The 18,790-nt window shown below is 36.7% G+C and overlaps 1 protein-coding gene and 1 long non-coding RNA gene across 3 annotated transcripts in view; one reads left to right on the top strand and one right to left on the bottom strand.

The window, feature by feature from the left end:
- Positions 1 to 9,132: 9,132 nt before the first annotated feature.
- LOC135424806 (uncharacterized) overlaps positions 9,133 to 18,790 on the top strand; it is a 39,844-nt gene continuing 30,186 nt past the window's right edge. Inside the window, exons 1-3 of one of the 2 annotated variants that reach the window (XR_010435366.1) lie at positions 9,133 to 10,063; positions 12,841 to 12,941; positions 13,913 to 14,111. This is a non-coding gene — a long non-coding RNA (uncharacterized LOC135424806). Of the gene's footprint in view, positions 10,064 to 12,840; positions 12,942 to 13,912; positions 14,112 to 18,790 lie in introns of those variants that run through there. The other variant, XR_010435367.1, reaches the window with a different exon arrangement.
- The window catches only part of THSD7A (thrombospondin type 1 domain containing 7A), a 234,630-nt gene continuing 230,171 nt past the window's right edge, over positions 14,332 to 18,790 (bottom strand). Inside the window, exon 29 of the mRNA XM_064676429.1 lies at positions 14,332 to 18,158. Within this exon, the coding sequence (XP_064532499.1) occupies positions 18,074 to 18,158 (85 nt within the window). The 3' untranslated portion in view covers positions 14,332 to 18,073. The remainder of the gene's footprint in view (positions 18,159 to 18,790) is intronic.

Below are 18,790 nucleotides of genomic sequence, written 5' to 3'. Positions count from 1 at the left end.
GCGGAGGGCGGTGCCCGCGGGCAGAGCGGCGCGGCCGTAGCGCCGCCTGGTGGCCCCGGGACGAACTGCGCCAGGCCGGGGCTGCCGGGACGCCCGGCCCGGGAGCGCCCGCCCCGTGCGGAGGCAGCGGCCGCCAGCGCTGCCGGTGCTTTGCTGTGAGGCACCGACACACACGACGAGAAACTGACAGTATTTTAAAACTTACAGGATTTGCCGAGTGTCGCGTTCTGTTTGATTTTGGCAACTGTCTCACGGCGAAATAACTCCCTGATACCGCTTTTTCAGTTACCACTGTAGGATTGTCATCTTACCGTAGCAGAGGGATTTCCTGTGTCAGTAAGGGGAGAATTCCCTGGAGTTCCAGACAAAGGCACTATCCTGCTCTTGACAGATCCACAGCTTGCCATTGATGCTGAAGTGCAGAGTTGTAAGAACTCTGGTATTGTGGTTAGCTGGGGAGTATAGGCCAGATTAGAGGTGTCCTATGCCAGGGAAACAATTAATATGTCGTTTTATCCCATGCAAAATATTTATCACCTAGAGCTGATGATCGATATAGCGACAGGATTTTTCAGATACAGCCAAGGTGTTTTCATAACAAAAGACTCAATTTTTTCAGGTAATGAAGACCTCCAATAACCAAATATGAAATATTAACATTACTCCTGTGTTTATTTCCATTTTAATTTTCTACCTTTTTTCATTCTCAAAACATGCAAGCTCACACTGGCAGGAGTGTCATGAGCTTTGTCTCTGCATTTTATTACCTACTGCCAAATACTCTTCTCTCCTCCTATTTAAGTCCAGTGCATATTTCAGCATCAGTGCTGCTAGGCATAACCAGCTTGTCAAAGTTTATTTTAGAAGCTATTTACTGTAATTTGTGAGGGAGACTGGCGACTCTTTGGTTGCTCCACAGCTGCTTTGCAGTCAATCATAAGTAGAGAAGTAATTTAATTCCAGTGTCCTCTCCAGAGAAAATCTTTGAAAGGACAATAATGAAGTAGGAACATGATGGACACAGAAAAAAGCTGAACACAGGACAGATGCCTCAGTTGTGTAGTTCCCATCCAAAAAGTGTGCCTTGCTCATTATTCATGTGTTCAGTGCAGGAGCTTTCATACCCATCTGTTACTGAGGAATGAGCTGGAAATAGCTGTTGTGCTGTTGCAGGAACAGTGTCATGAAGAAAGAGTAACAAAACCTCTGATAATAGTGTTAATAATTGTAGACTCCAAATGTAAAGATAGGGCAGGACTTGGTTTTATAAGCAAGGTATCACAGTTATTTTTCTGTATGTGTTTCTCTGTTGCAGACCCACCATTAACATTTCTAGTTTTAACCTCTGGTAAAGGGAGGTTTAACATGCCTAGACTGAGAAAATTCACCTTCCCAGGACACTGACCATCTCACATCTCACCGCATGTTCCAAGGGAGGTATCTCCTTTTTCTTCACTTTAACTTGGTACATGTGAGGCTTTTGAATGTGTCCACCTTAGTTGTCATGAGGTTTCACTCTGAGTTGTTCTGTGTTTAGCACTGAGAATAAAAAGAGATGTCACTTTTCTTAGTAGTGATTGCATTTTAATTTCTGAGAGAGAGATTATTTTGTAAGAAAAGAGAAAGATGACTGTAAACACAAGCAGAGCTCTTTACTGATAATATCAAACTTAAACATTAATAATGATCTTTCTCTCACTTCAACAAATAACTAGGTGCTTATTCAAAAGGTGGAGCTACTTTTTTCAGCCCCCTCAAAAATGCAAGGCAGAGTACCAGACACCTGACTATCTCCTGGGGACTCCTTCATATTGTATGCTTTCTGTTTTTCTGCAAGAGTGAAAATGTGGCTGTTACAGTTAAGTCTTTAAATGGAGAAGTCTTTGAAAATGTCTTGTCATCCTCATATGCAAGTTCAGGCCTTACATACTCAAAAATCTTCTGATGTCTTGGGCTCAGAAGTGTATCTTGGCTCAGTGGTACCTTGCTCAAATATCTAATACCTCATGTGCAGTTTCTTGTATATCCATTTATCATTTATTAATGGTATCATTAGTATGGTTTCCAGAGCTATTGCCCTAGCAATGGATGTTGGATATACACAAACTAAAACACCCTACATATTTATAAAGGTTTTTGATACAACACTTTGTTCTTCCTCCCTGGTCTTGTACCAAGACATTGTAACACACTAGTAGTTCAAGTGTCTTAGCACACTTACACACACACACATATATATATACACACATGTAGTTATATATATGCAAACAGATTGGTTTTAAACTATCAGTAAATTTTCCAGAAGTCCAAAGTCTGTAATAATTAGCACTTAGAAAATTTTGTGAAGATTTTCATCAACATCATTCATGTTTTGACATGCAAAGACTAATGTTTATACAAAAAGTCTGCTAAAGGTTCATTGCTTTCATTTGCACCTCTGTTTGATTAATCTTTTTTCTTGGTCCATCACTTTTTTTTCCCCATCAGTTAGGGGTTTTTGCTGTTAATCTAACATCTTTGAAGTCTCTCTTTGATTCAAGGAAATGTTTGAAAAGGTGCTATTCCTGTTAAATAATGAAGTCATTCTGGCTCAGTTTGTTCACTGATAGGTTTCCATTTGGCTAATTGGTCTGATGACATGTAAAAGTGTTTGGAAGACATCACAAAAGTGACAGAAAAAACATGTCCCCAATTTGTTTTAGTGTTCTGGTAAACTTTTCTGAAGTTTTTTCCTTTCTTCTTTTTAGAGCTGTAAACACCAGAAGGAGACTTTATTAAATTGCTTTTACCTCAGACTACATACTACTTTCCATTAAAGTAATGGAAAAGGGAAAAATGTTTGAAACTGTTGCATCTTTGTTCATTTTCTAAGGCAAGAACATTGAGAGTCCACACAATGGCATTTTAATAACTGATCTTATTACCTTCACAGCAGTAGAAAAAAACAGTTTGGGTTTACCAAACTGGTTGAAAGGAAACGAAACAATTCCATACAATATATCCTTGAAAAAGCACATAAAATAAATATGTTATTTTCAAAATGTCAAGCAGTTCTATAGAACATATATATGAAGTCTAAGAAGATATTCACAGACTCTCTCTATTTTGCAGAATCTCAAGTGCTACAGCAACCCCTGATAGCATAGCTGCATTTCCCTGAGTAATTAAGTCAATAACAGCATTTCCCTGAGTAATTAAGTCAATAACAGCATCCTTTGGTGCCCTTGTGGTTCATATCTGTGCTAATGATGACCCATAACTAGTCTGTCTTCTTCAGAACTGAGAACAAGCACCATAGCACATCTTGCATCAGTAGAGCTGCATTTCTCCTTTGCCTGTCCTTTAACCATCACCAAAACACACCTTTGTGCCCAGAGAGGCTGTGTGCATACTGCCTTTTGAGGACTGTGCTGTGCCTCCACGTACACATTGCCTGGGAGATTCCCGACTGCCACAGGGTGAGCCATCCTTGATATTCAGCCCAAGGCCACTTCACTTAAGAGGCAGTGTGTGAATGTGCGTTGTACACAGCTAGGGTAACTTCTATGTAAAAGTGAAAAGGAGAACAAACATATTCTCAGTGTATGTATATTCCAAGGAGGTCATGTTTCACTTCTTTTTAAAATTTTAAATCCTTTAAGAATTATAATCAATGGTGTTTTGAATTCAAACATATCAGTTCCTCTATGACCTTGATTTTTTTTTCTATTTCTCCCCTGGCAGTTGAAATAAATACTTCTTTTATTGCCTTCTAAATTAAACAGTTGTCAAGATACCATGATATTCTCTATGGATTCTGCATTGTAATCACAACTGATGAATCTGAAATTCTGTGGTATTGCCTTTGATAAGAGGTGGTTGTACTTTTCCACACCAGCTCGCCCATGAGTACTCTCATCTCTTCCTGGTTTTTTATTGTTTCTTGAACAATTGTTGATGTTGGACAAGAAAAACATGCAAACTTGAGACCCCTCTGTACCTGGCTGTCTGTTCTTGCTGCTGCTACATGATTTCATAATGCTGTTGCAGCTCTCTGTTCTTCATATTACAGTACTCACTGGAACTGCAGTTTCTAATGCAAGAAGTAAGATCAAAGCAGATACTGTGACCAAGTTGATTTTGTTTTTCTTCATTTCACATATTACCTATCAATTGATCTGAATCATTTAAGGTCCTCCCAATCTGGCATTGCTTTGGTAAATTCTGTTGTTTTATCAGGTAAGCAAAGATGTCTTTTTGAAACATTTATTTATGAAACAGAAGAAATCTACAATAATTAGGGAGTTTGATGCTAGAAAGTTTTGTAAAGTTTATGTGTTTATCTGAGTGTCTTGTCTGCTAGTTTGGTGAGTCAGGCTGAACAGTGAGTTCTTTTCATCCTCAATTCAGTGAAGCTGGCATCCTTTCCATCCTTTGAATCATTATATTACATGCCTCCAGAATAGGTGTATTGCTGTTCTGGCCCTCTGCTGTGCAAATAAGCAAAGCAGCTTTCCCCTAATTTTTTACCCTTTTCCAATCAACATGCTCGCTTATAAATTGTTACACTGTGGTGGCTGTGGTTAACTTTTCATAGGCTTATGCTTCATATCACTGTATACATATACAGAACTTGGTGCTCAAGTGTTGTGTCTTGGGCCTGTTCTCACTAGACCACAGGGAAATTATGGAGAATCTAAACAGAATGGATTTTACCTAAAGGTGCTTTGCCTGGGAGTCCAATGCATGAGAATCCTGTGTGTTAAAGAGGGTTTTGTGAAGCCATGGAGGCCCTGGTTATAGGTGGTAGAGGGGTGAAACCAAATCTGGTAATTGAACTATTCATCTTGCAACACTGTTGTGATTTTCTGTGCAGAAGACACAGAAACATGATTCTGAGTGTTTGTTTGCTACTAAAAGATCATTAAATAGATATTTGTTTTGCCAGAGAATTCATCCAGGTGTAGCTGCATCACCAAAGTCTACAGAAAATTTGCATCACCCTCATAGATGAAGATAAGGGCCTACAACTAAAAAATTAACATGTTGGTTGAATTTGTTAGCATACTTATTTGTTAGTATCAGCTTCCACATCCCAGAAGTCTCACATATGTTTGCTATAAAACCAGTGTACAGTGTGTGAAATAGCCTGCTCTAATTACAATCTAGACAATGCGAGGAAAGTGAAGCTAATTCAAGTCATCTCTATTAAGTCATCCAAAACATGGCATTACATGGCATGAAATCAAATTACTTGGATGCAGACTGGTGACAAGGGAAATATTATGTGGCGAGATCATGCCTTTTTTTCCCCTTCTTTCAGCCAACAAATTAGAAGCTCATTTGAAAAGTCAGCTTAATTTGATATACTGCTGGGGTGATGACAACTTGGATGGCATTTAGCTCTCAGGAAGCAAACCTTTTAAAAGAAAAGCCCAAAATCTTCAGTGATGGTATGTAGTATTTTCATAGTCTTATAGATTTTGGTCCCTAAGAATCTGAAGGTGCTAAGTTAATACATCTGGGCTGTGCTTTCACTGTATTTTAGGTCCATTTTACAAGCAGTGAAAAAATGTGCTTCTATTAGACAAGCATACAAAAAAAGTTGACATCTTTGGTCAATTGTAAATCTAGCAATCATTTATATGCAGGATATACCAAATGCAGATAAGCTGAAAGAAAAAAGTCTTTACTGAGACACTTGTTGGCTTTCAAAATACTGAAAAGTTGTTGACAAATTTATTTTATTTTTTACTTTTTGCTTGAATATTTTTTCCCCTCAGACATTACTAGCTGTAGTTAAGAGGGGCTTACTTCACTTGTCTGTGAACTAATTAATAAGTTTTATATGATAATTTTTAATATTGAGATCCCAGCCTGGCCTACTAGGTGTGAGAAATAATGATATTGTCCATGTTCATGCCCTCAGGTATTAGAACCTATAAAACAAAACATCTTTCCATTATTTGTTAATTCCATCAAGATTTCTATGAATCCTAACCCATTACCTGACTCGGTGTCCAAAGAAAACAGAGTAAACCATGGAAGCAAAAGTGTTTATGTTTTACAATACTATCAGTTATATAATCGTGTGATATTTTTTTCTCACTGGGTACAATCTTCATTCACTTCAGATAGTCAACTCTTACAATTAATTTCTCTGCACCTTCTTCTCAAGTTTTATCCCTATCTTCCTCCCAAATTCATCTTTCTTCATCTCTATAAATCCCTTAATCTTCTTAGTGTGCCATACCAGGAGTATGTATCTTGGAGTTCAGTTTCCAGTATTTGAAGATGTTTCTATGGGAAAAGGGGGAAATTATGGGTTTTAAAAGATTTGTAATTTTTCCTGATTTGAATGGTTTTAAAGAAAGGCTAGGTTTGACTTTACAGTCAGCTCCTCCTTGCAGTTCCCCTGTTTTGAGTTCTCCCCCAAACTGGAGAAAAAGTAAGGTTTCTAACCAAAGGATTGTCTGGCATTTTTTTTAATAAGAAAGTCATCATAGGGTACCCAATTTTAGCTGAAGCTTTAATGTGGGTGGATGGCAGGATTACAAAGCCTGGAAAGAACAGCTTTAGAAACGGGTCCATTACAGTGCCAGCCTTCCCGGGACTGAGCAAAATAGAAAAACAACAACTACTTGCGTTTTTTATTGTACAGGTTCTCCCTGAGTTGTGTAATTTCCCTGACCCACGTGGCCCCCTTTGGAACCATGCTGTCTCCCCTTCCCGATCGCGGAGTCCGCCTCTGCGTAAGCAGGATAGGCTGTCTCACCCGCCTCTACCCAGTCCCTGGTTTTGTTACTGGAACACGGTCCTCTCCTGCTTCTTGTCTTTTATGAATTTAGGGCAATGGTACCTGCTGTAGACCATACCCCAGATCTGCATCTTACTTGACTACTCTGGAGCCATTAGAAGGGTGGCAGATGCTAAGAGATGCCATAAGTTCAAAAGCAAATTGGTCCCAAAGTAAAAGCCACCTAAGTCTGCTATATACAGTGGCTGGTGGACAACTACTGGCCTAGAGAGTCCTGAAACAAACAATGCTTGGCTTGATATTGTAAATGCAAGAAAAAGCTCTATGCTACAAAAACTTTTAATTTTTTATTATTCTTTAAAGATTACTTTCAAATTTTCCACTCATTAATATCTTTTGCTAATAAGTTGTTTTGCGAGATGTATAACTGCTAAATAATTCTTTACTTATTCCGTCCCTGTCTTCACCAGTCCTTTGCTGAGCTGTAGTTAAAGGCACTATTCTTCTATTTACTATCACAAACATAAGTTATTTTGAAATAATTCTACTCTGCTCTTGAGGGAGAAAAGCCTCATAGCACGTTTTTTCATGTCTTTGATCACATCAGATTTTGATGTGGCTCATTGCTTTATGACATATTTTCCCTTGCTCTTCTTTGTCCCTCACTGGTATCTTGCAGTTTTTTGCAGTCAATCCTAGCTACCCTTTCATTCACTTCAGGCAGTTTTTTGTTCTAGTTGTTCATAATTTTAATATTTTCTTTACCATGTCTGCTCAGTCAGTATTTTTCTTTAGCATTAGCAAGTTCTGTGTCCATATTGAACAGCTTTCTAGCTCATTGGTATATTAGGTGGACAACATTAGTTTAGCTGGTTACACTTGTGACACAAAATCACAATTCAGACAAAAGCCTTGCTTATGGTAATAAATACTTAGGTATTTCCTTCAAAAATTGTCATTGTTGGGTTTTTTTTCTGTCATCACATTTTTTTGCACGTAGCGCAGTTTTAGTAAATTTAGGATTTTGATTCAGGTCTAAATTAAAAGATCCTGCTAAACTAGGTTGAATTTCTCCATTAAAAATAGCAAGATGTGTCCTTAAGGTAAAGACAATATTTTCTTACATTTTTAAACATCTCTCTAATAATTTGAAGGCAGACTGTCTCTAGCTTTTTAAAATTTGATGTAGCAAGAGAAGATCAGTGTATCTATATTCATATAAGTCAAAAATTCTATCTATCCTTTTTTCTCATCCATCTGCCCCAGAATTCTCTATGCTACTGCAGAGTTGTTACACTTAAAATCTTGCTTATGGGCATAAGCAGTAAGCACACCTTTTACGTATGTAGAGCTAAAAAATTATTAGTATTACTAAAAGTGAAGCACTCTAACCATTATTAGTCCAGATCTCATTGTTTAAAAAAGAAAAATAATGCAGTTTAAATGTTTGTATAAATACATGCTAGTGCCTACTCCTTCCTCCCAGTGTTAGGCTGATGCCTCCACTGCTCCTCTGGGTGCTGAGCTTGGGGTTTAACATTGGTGGCAGTGGTGAAGTGTCAGTGAATTGTCAGCCTCTGGAGTCTTTCAGTGTGAGGAATGTGATATTTGTGGCGAACCTTACTCTAGGATCAATTTGGGTAATTTCTATGTGTCTGCCAACACCCTTTTGCACCTTTGCTCTGTCTTCATTGTTCTGTAGTTTCATATTGCACCCAATTTACTATACATGGTGTTTTTTATGTATATTAGATACTATTTCTTTGTTATCTCTAAAACCAGTTCTGTCCAGCTCCAGATCTATAATCATCATGTTAATCATAAGCATGACTCTGCAAAGAATAACTGCTTGTTACTGCTACCTGTGTAAAACTATGATTCTACTATACAAAGAAAAACAAAACAAATTAAATGTATACACCTGGTGCCCTTCCTGCTATTCCAACTTGATTTCCTTTGGTGATGCTCTTAGCAACTAGTTTAGCTGGGTTAAAAGCCTTCCAGAAGATGAGAGAATGAAACATGGACATAGATACATTGTATCTGACAGTCAAATATGTACAATATTGACACAAACTAAAATGGGGAAAGATTCGCCTTCCCACCCCCTCCCCTAAAAAAATAAAAAAAAAAAAAAAAAAAAAAAAAAAAAAAAAAAGGAAAAGGCTGTGGAAATATGAAGACATGCACAATGGATTGTGCAAGTCCTCTGCAGAGAAACTGGGAGCATAATGAATTTCCTTGTCCTTAGGGGGTTGTATGTTAAATGGAAGATCTGGAAGGTTTTTTGAAAAGAAATTTGCACACAATTATCTGGAGAATTCTTTAAAATAATATTTTTTCCCCTCTTTAAAAGAAATTTAATGTTTTTTACTTTTATTTAATTGTCCTGTGATTGTACTGTAAGAAACCCAACAATCCTAATCCTGTTGCATTTATGATTTCTTCTTGTATACATAGTTCAATACAATTATGTAGAGATAGCTCAGGATGTTTTGCATGCTAATTGACAACTGCTGAAGTAGAACTTAAAAGTTTTAAACAATTTAAATCAAGTAATAATAAACGTTATTATCACATATATTATTTTCTTATAATCTCCATAGTGTAATTATAGGTATATAAAGCCTTAAATAATAGCAGAAAGCTTTATGGCTTATTGTTAAACATAAAGACAATTTTTAATATGTCATGGTAAGGCATTTTGATGAGACCTACGAAGTATTCTGGAGAAACATACTGTATTGCCATTTCACTGATCTAAGGTGGCAGATGGAAGTCTTGTCATGTGCAGTACCACCTCATTTCAAAGAGAATATATTAACAGATATGGAGTATGGCAATTTTTAATGTAAATAATGCTTTTCCTTTCTGAAAGAGCCCATTTACTGTTTTGAGGCCATTAGACTTCTGTCCTGGCTTCTTCATCACCGCAATTCTGCAATAGGATTTGAGAGTCAGTTTGAGACTGACAATTAACTTCTTGCTTGTGTTGCAAAGCTTCCTTTTATACTCCTGTAAAACTGAACAAATGACTGCCACTAATGTTATGCTCATCAACTAGTAAGTGGAGGCCACTTAAGGCAGAAATGTCGGATTTAGCTCCAGCTGCTGTTCTAATGTTGCAGAAAGCTTTTGCTGCAGTTCATTAAATTCAACTTCAGGCAGTCTCAAAACTGCCAGCTAATTATTTTTTTCTTTCCTCGGCTAAGTGAAACCTGGTGTCACCAATTTCCACTCACAAAATGGAGCTACAGAATCCTGCATTCTGAAGACTGAAGAAACAAAGCAGTGAGGAAGCAACCAACATAATTCTTATAAGAAGAGGTAAGACTGAACCAGTGAAACTTTATTTCCTACCAATTTGTCAGACTACCTTGGTAGTTAGACTCTGTGTGGGACATTGTTTCTTTGCTAGTAGGTCACATGGCCTTTATTAATAACTGTTTATGTTTTGGGGACTAATAATCAGATTGGAGATGCAGGTTATGTGGGTTCAGCTCTCTGGTTGAAAAGGAGCAGACCTGCAGCTGACAGGTACTCTGCAGTACTGAGTACATGGGATGTTTTAGTCTCTATTATGTTGGTACAAATCAAATTAAATAATAAGAATTTCTTTCATTTTGTGCAATACCAAAACTAAAAGTGAGATCCAAAGTTGAAAGATACCTGTATGGAGATGCCCCTTCTGACCTTAAGTACAGAATATCTACCTGAACACAGCTCTGTGTTAACACATGTATGATGCTGCACACCTCTGATAAACTGTTTTAACATATCTCAAGATCATCTGTACTACCCCTGATTTTAAGTTGTTGGTATAGCTTAAAGTAACTAAAACCAGAACATTCATGTGTGTTTAGAATAAGTAACTAAAGACAGACATTCATGTGTGTTTAGAATAACACTCAGAAACAGAAAACATGAATAACCTCCTGCCATGAAGCTGCTCATGGGAATTGGTTGACTCCCATGGTGATTTACTCTTTAGGGACTTCACAAACAGAGAACATTTCCAAGCTAGTCCACCAAGCTTTCATCACAGAATTCTTGGAAAAATAACAGATAGTGAGAATTTGAGCTTCTGTTAATCATTGTTTATTGTCATATCACAGTCAGGTTTTCAAAGAGGGACTTCTCCTTTCTGCTGTAATTGTACACACAGAACAGAGACTCCTTACTATGCTTTTAGAATTAAAATTAACAAATATACAAAATGAGCATAACAACGGAACAGTATAGAAAAGTGTGAAGTAACAGCAATAGTTAAGTAATAGTATAGTTAATATATGTAGAATCGGGTATCTTCAAGGTTTCTAAATACATAGCTGCAGCTTTGGTTGCAAGAAGAGAGGAAAAATGATTTCAGCCTCAAAATTCCCATTTTAAATATGCAAAATATTTTTGCTTTTGACAGCATGTCTTCAAATACTTGTAAGCTGTCAACTGGTAACTATTGTTGTCTAACTGTATCTTAAGAGTGAGAAGACACATCAAAAGAAAATTAAAGCTATGATAGCAATCAGTGCAAATCAGAAAAGTTCCACATAAGGATGAAATCCAGCATTTGTGACAAGCACCAAGACACAATGGGGACACAGGAAGAAAGACATTAAGGGAGTTGGGTTTAGAGTATGAAAGCAAGACACAATATGTCACTGTTGTCTTTCTATGACAGTTTTCATATTTTTTATATGAAGCAGGTTGTTTAAATAAGTTTGAGTTTAGTCTGAGAGAGGTTTTTGTAGGACTTCATTATGCAGCACATTAAAAATAACCTGTCAGTACTGGACAGCCAACAAACTGAACATCCATTCACAGAATTGTTAACTAAATTCTGGTCATGGGCTCAAGTAATATTTCCACATATGCCTCTCAATGAGCAGCAGCGGATAGAATTAAAAGAATGAGAATTATGTCACAGTTTGATATGTATAGGTAAGAAAGAGAGTTTGTTTTTATAATTGTTAAGGAAAGGAAACAATTAGACTTGCTTTCAAATGCAATACTGTAATTGTGAGAATTTTTTTTTTTGTAAGCTAAACAAAACTGACACTCTGAAAAGTATTTTTCAAAATAAACAAAACCTCATTAATTTTTAAATTTCAGTTTCAGAATATAATTCTCACAAACATAAGGACTAGGTTCTGAATACAACCCACAAAAAATAAAAACATATATGGGAGCCACTAAACCCTCATCTATAAATGGACAAGTACCAAATCTTACTTTCTATAGAAAGATGGGTGTCCTGAGTTGAGTTGCTCCCCACCCCCCCGGGGTCTCCAAACCACCTCAACAGGATTTGCTAATACATAAATGCATAGTGATAATTTAATGGGTTCAACCTTGAACTCTTTGAAATGTGATTTCTTTGAATATGGAAAACAACAACAGGTATGATCATGGATTATGATCCTGTGGCCAAGTTTTACCTTCACCATAGTGACAAATCAAAGGACTTTTTCCCTTACCCAAAAGGGGGTCCAAACCAGTCATGGGCCTCCCAGCAGAGTCTTATGAGAGTTGGGAGAACTAATGACCTCCTTCAAGCTCTCTCCAGTGCAGCCCTGTGTGCAGCTGCCTCCCTCACTGCCAGAGTCTGCAGCTGAGCCATGCTCAGTGTGTTGTCCACCCACCACCTTTTCAGCAGGGCTGTTACCTGACCAAAGTAGGACAAGTAGGATTAGGTATTGAACAGCATCAGCTTGTCAAGGCTGGTCAGAATATCAATACCAGAAGTGACCTATGCATCAGGCTGGAAGGGTCAGCTTCCAGCACCACCACCTGTGTGTACACAGAGGTTGGCATTAACAACCTGACAGTTCGAGAAGCATTTGGACAATGTTCTTAGGCACATGGTGTGACTCTTGGGGTTGCCCTGTGCAGGGCTAAGTTGGACTCGATGATCCTCGTGGGTCCCTTCCAACTCAGCATATTCTGTGATTCTATGAACCTGCCACCCTGATGCTGACGTATTCTCATCAGGCTCAGTCCTGTCCCAGAGCAAAGATGCCATTGGCCAACAGAAAGAGCAACAGCATCTGCCCAGTGTCACTGAAGAGGTGCCTCACAGTAAGCCTTCCAACTTTTCCATTAAGCAGGACTTAGAAAATGCCCATTTACAAAAGGATGCAGAGATGCTTCACCAGTATGTCCGCACAGGACCAACCTCTCCACAGCCAGGGACAGTGCCTGAATGAAGGTAAGAAAAATTAGACACCTGCACCCTCTGCTGAAAATTAAATGAACAGGCAAGCAAAGACTAAGATACACACACACACACATTCATGATCCCCACCCCCCTCCGAAGAAGTGTTAATCTGCCTGGTCATTAGCTGCTTTTCAAAAGACAGTAAGCTTTACTGTGTCTAAGAAAACAATAAGAAGATTCAGAGATCACCTGTTCTGTAGTCAAACTGTGCATAGGGATACCAAGCAGATCCTGAATGGCTGCTTAAGCTCACTGCTGTTTCAACAGGATAATTTTTTAGACCTAATACTGTCGGTCTTCACATAACTAGAAGGCTAAAATATTTACAAGGCTTATCTAAGCCTCTTGATTTACCTCTCAATTTATGTCCTTTCATTATACTTGTACTGGAAAATCATATTCTCTTGTAATTTTTTTTTTTAATAAAGACTACCTTTCCCAAACTGTAAACCATTACTCTTGAAGTTCTCACAACCAATTGTGAATGTGAAGACAATATAATCTTCTATAGTATATCACAGCTAATTCTATTCTGCAGAGCTTAAATGAGAATTTTAATTTTCTTCTCTCAAATACGTTTTTTAACTGTTCTTAAAATTCTGCCTATATTGAATTAAACAACTTTAAATGATCTAAGAAATTCCTCTATTAAGTTGCAGGTAGGACTCAAAAATACTTCTCTGATTTTACTGTGAATTTCTGCAGGAGAAAGCATGGGTAGGAGGTACTTATGATAATCCTGAAATGCCTCTAAAATCAGTTGTGTGCTCTCAAAATTGTGTTAGCCTGGAAGAGTTACTGAGGAGGTAATAACTACTGAAATAGGACAAATCCCCTGTGATTTGGTGTGTAAATACACAGCAGAACTGGACATGAAAAAAATTGAATTTTGGAGAGCACAGAGATAGAATATGAGCAGTTACAGAAAAAAGTGCAAAGTGACTCTTTTTCTTTTTGTATAGGGACAGTGATGGACTCAGCTTCACTGAAGTGATGTCTTTTAGTGAGATCTTGATCCACCTCTTATTCTTCACAAAAGGGTTGGATTTTCTGATATAAAAATGCCAATTAAGGAAGAAAATTTAAAATATCAATTATTTATTGCATTTATTGGATATTTATCAATTAACTAAACATCTTTTGTAAAATTCTAAGTCAACTAGGACTGTAGCAATAGACTTGACAGTTACTATAGCATCAGCAATTATTTTTCTTTTTAAAGACTTGTTTTTAACAAGAATATGTTTGCTAACTCCTTAAAAAACCCAAAACAAAACAAAACCAAAAACAGACTATTTAAAATGTGGTCATATTTTAGGGATCTGGCTTTTATTGTTACTCTATCCCACTATATACTACATCTATTAAAAAAGACATTAAATGATTTTGTGTTTATATTTATTGTCAGCAATACATCAGTTATGTAAAAATAACCCAGATGAAAATGTAAGACTTGTTACATTTTCACATCATCTGTATTAACTGAATAAAGCTTAGTGACAATATACACAAATTTGCAGTAGTAGTTGTACGTAAACATTTTGTGCATTAAAAAAGAAATGTACATAATTTAAAAAATAAAAATGCATTACACAATTTACAAATTAACATTAACAAAAAAAAAGGTAAACATTCCTCAGACAGCTGCCTCCTTGTTCTACAAAATAAATATTCAAGTAAATTAAATTAGGCAAAATAAACTCTTAACTTTGGGTGAGTACAATTTACATAAAGGTAAAAAGACAGATTTCCATTTAATTCAAGGTATATTTTACAGTGATTTACACATAGAATTTTTAAGTTGGTCTCTTCAAATTGTAATATTGGAAAAAAAACTTTATTACATTTTGACAGGAGGAAGGGGGTTTCAAAATTGATACTTTATACCAAATATAAACAAGCTTGTGCAGTTGCATCAAAGCTTCAAAAAGGAACTGCTCCAGGACTCAAAGCAGACACAGTAATCTAGAAACTACAGTTTTAAAAAGGAAAATACAAACCACCACATCAACAGGGAAATGTCTACTTTGCTATTTTCTGAATGGTTTATTTGATCACTGGAAACATTACTTTCACAAACTAATAATCTACAGTAGTGGCTGCTTTAGGCACTGGATTTGTAGAAGCACTCTGATTTTTAAAGCAAATTGCTTTTTATTCCATACTGATAATTCACCTATTATTTATTTCTGTTTCAATGCTAGAGGGCTTAATCACCTTAGCAACTTTTAGCTTTACATACAATTTCTGCCCTCCTTACAGCCTAATATTTTTTTCTTGATAATGAGGGAAGCCATTCTGGCTTCAAATCTCCATGCACTTTGTTCATAGAAAAAATAATAATAAAAATGCACTCTAGATTTTAAATGCAGCACTAGTATGATGCAGACGCGCACCAGATATTCACTGATCAGATATAAAATGTAACGCATACTAAAATACTTGCATGGATTGCAAAGACCAAACATACTTAAAAAACCCTCCTATCTCTTTCTTTGTTTGTCCATTTTATATGGTAAGAAAAAGGAGATGTCATACCTTTAATTTCAAGTTTTTAAATGCTTAGATTTAGGACATAAAACTCTTCAAGGCAAGAACTAGGCAACAGCTCCTGCTAAGACCAGCCTGTATAATAAATAAAGATGACTCATTGTCAATGAAAGAAACCCTGTTCCCTCAATGCCCTATTGGTCCAAAACAATTTGATGACACAGAACCAGACTTTTAAAAGTACAGAAAACATTATTAAACTTTATTTCTTCACATGTAGTTATCGTTCTTTAAAACTTCATAACTTTTCCATGTATGTCTGACAACAGAGGAGTCAACCAGGTTTTTCTTGTTTTCTACTCGAGAACGCCAAGGTAATTAAAATCATCAAGATTTGTATTTTTCCTATGGATCTTTACAAAGTCATGTAAGAGTAAAGCCCCCAGTCCTGAAATACCTATATGAGTGAACCACTGCTGTGGCAGGGGGCCATGGAACTTCATCCTCTGTGCCTGGATCAAGGTATAAAATGAGAAATTAAACCTGTAACAAAGATTGCTACTATTGTTCCTCTGCTCATCCTTCCCATTTGGGGAATACTTACATAGTGGGAGGGAGGTAATTTTCTTGATTCAGTAATGCCACACTGGTAATATGTTAGCTAAGTTAAAGTAGGACCATAATCTCTCTTGAACATCCACAAAATGCTCGTTGGTTCCAGAAATTATTCTACGTGAAAAAAAAGTGTGTATTTTTAAGGACTGATGTTACCTATTGATGTCCATGAGAATCTTGCCATTGATTTCTGTTGATCTGGGCCAAAGTTTGCAAAGCTACAGTTTTATTCAGTGTGCAAAACCCAGTGCTTCTTGAGTAAATAGCATGATAAGTAGGCAGAAGTGGTTTAGGTTATAAAAAAGACCTGAGAACCTAATATTGAACTTTATATAAGAATTATTTTTGAGAGGTTGCCTGATAGAGTTTTCTATTGCTTACTAGTGGCACAGTCACTTGTATGTTCAGGCTACACATAGAAGCCATTTGAGGAGAATAACCCTTCTCAGGTCATGGATCACATCCGTAAGAGGCATGTAGATACAAGTCAATGACCTTCATGTTGGAAGCGGTAACACTGAAAAGCTATAAGCATGGAAGAAGTTAACAGTGAGTTTTCATACTGCCAGATTTTTTTTAAAATTCATAAGTATTAAAATGGCAGAACTATTGATCTTATTGTTTACTTGCCAGTACACTCAAGAATTTAACTAATTAAAAGAGTCTATCCAATTATCCTAATTAGAAAAGATGAAAGGGCTCTGAGTATTTCACTGTCAGCAACAGTGAAAAAGCTTTCACTAGCAAAAGGAAAGAAAAGCAAAACCATTTTATTTCAGTTGAACAATCAGAACAGCTTTTTAGACAAGAAGTATGTCACTCAGGATTACAGGGCAACCACTTTTCTTTTTCTTTTCTTCTTTTTCTAGCAAAGTTAACAAATATAAAAAATCTAGTCATAAACAGCCTTCAAAGTACAATTAGAAACCAGCAGGACAATCTATACCAGTATAGGTAGATGGGGCAAGAAACTAGACACTTGTATTACTGCCATGATGTAGACTACAAATGGCTGCTGTGATGAGGAACGGTGTGTACAGTACACGTCATTAGCCAATTCCATCCAGTCACAGTCCAAACCGAACACTACTCTCTTCAGGATTCAAGACCTGTCTACTTGACACTCCTTGCACAAGATACATCATTATCCTTTCTGAAAAGAGGCAGTTTCTATGGCAATACTAGTTAAGTGCATATCATGCTGCACTAATATAGTGCAAAAATTTGCCTTACATGTAGCAAAAAAGATGCAGGCAACAGTTTGAGTTAGAGAAAGTAGAAACGTATTGTAACATTTACAACAGGTATTCTTTTTCCAGACAGCAACCACTAGAAAATATTAAATCTGAGAATGCCTCCTTTCTGGATGTACACATGAGGCCTTTATACTTTGGAGTGGTAACAGGACAGAATTTTGCAAGTGAGTCATTGCCCTCTGAAATGCAGGTTAACACAAGTTATCATCAACTGGCAAACTCTTGAGCTTGCTCAGTGGGTTGATCCCAGTTAAAAGTTAATATTGTACTAAGCACTAAAATGCTCTTTAACAAGTATATAATCAGATAGAGTAATACATATGGTTCAACTGAGTATATATGTTATGCTTGAATATAAAGAGTCATAGACAGCTTGGTACAAACTCTTCATGCGTACTGATTATACTTGGTTAATGATGCAAGGGCTTCCAACTTTCAATACTATGTCAGCTACAGTCTTCTGGAGACAGAAGTGGTGCTTATAGTTTCTGAGATTGAGGAAACACCAGAGATCTCCAACTGCAGTGTCTATTAACTTGATTCTGCCAGATTTCTCAGTGCTGATGGTCTAAAGTAAAGCAATAATACCTTGAATATCCATAGGCATTATGAAATCCATCCTTCTTTATCTATGGTGCAATTACAAAAAAAGAAAGAGTCAAAACACTTAATCCACTCCATAGAAAATCCCTGTGGCTTTGGACACCTTCTTATTTCAATCCAATAATTTGGACTCCATTTGTCACCATGAGAAGTTATATTTTACATATCTGCATCTCCATCATAAGCCAAGGTTAAAGGTTTCAGTCGGTTGTTCTGCCTTCTCTGGGGCTTCTTTGGCTTTTTGCTGAAACAATAAGATAATTTGTAAATAGAACAAGCAACTAATAACATACAAAGATGGACTTCAGTCATAAACAAAAGATGAGCATGCTGATAATGCATTTGGTTGTTCATTTATAAAAGCTATAAGTCTAAAAGCTTCACTTGGACCTCTAATTATCTCTTTATCAAACCAAAGCAATATCTCATTGAAAGCTCAGTTGTACAGAAAGAAGCTGTTATGGCACTGATGTGACTTGATAAAATTCTTGGCAGGTACTTCTGCAACATCAGTCAGTTTTCAGAAGAACTCAGAGCCTGCCATGCAACATTTGGTCATATATCAAAGCTGCAATCAGGTTCTTTTAAATTACGCTATTCAAATCTTAAACCTCTCTCAACAGATTTCCACAGGAAAGTTCCATCTTTTGATTGGTTTTATCTCATTATACTTGCTGGAATGACTAGAGTTGATTCTAGATATTATAATCAAACTGATCATAAATAGCAGGAATATGGCTGTTAGCCATAACATTCCTTGTCCAGCCTTGAATTAGATTATAATTCAGCAGTATTTCCAACCCATTTGATATAGTTTTAAAAAATTACCAGGCCAAAGGAAAATGAATGTTTATGCATGCTTTAGTACTTGTCTTC

The sequence above is a fragment of the Pseudopipra pipra genome, chromosome 1 (assembly GCF_036250125.1).
Source record: "Pseudopipra pipra isolate bDixPip1 chromosome 1, bDixPip1.hap1, whole genome shotgun sequence".
Classification (NCBI taxonomy): domain Eukaryota; kingdom Metazoa; phylum Chordata; class Aves; order Passeriformes; family Pipridae; genus Pseudopipra; species Pseudopipra pipra.
This window is presented reverse-complemented; position numbering and strand designations above follow the sequence as displayed.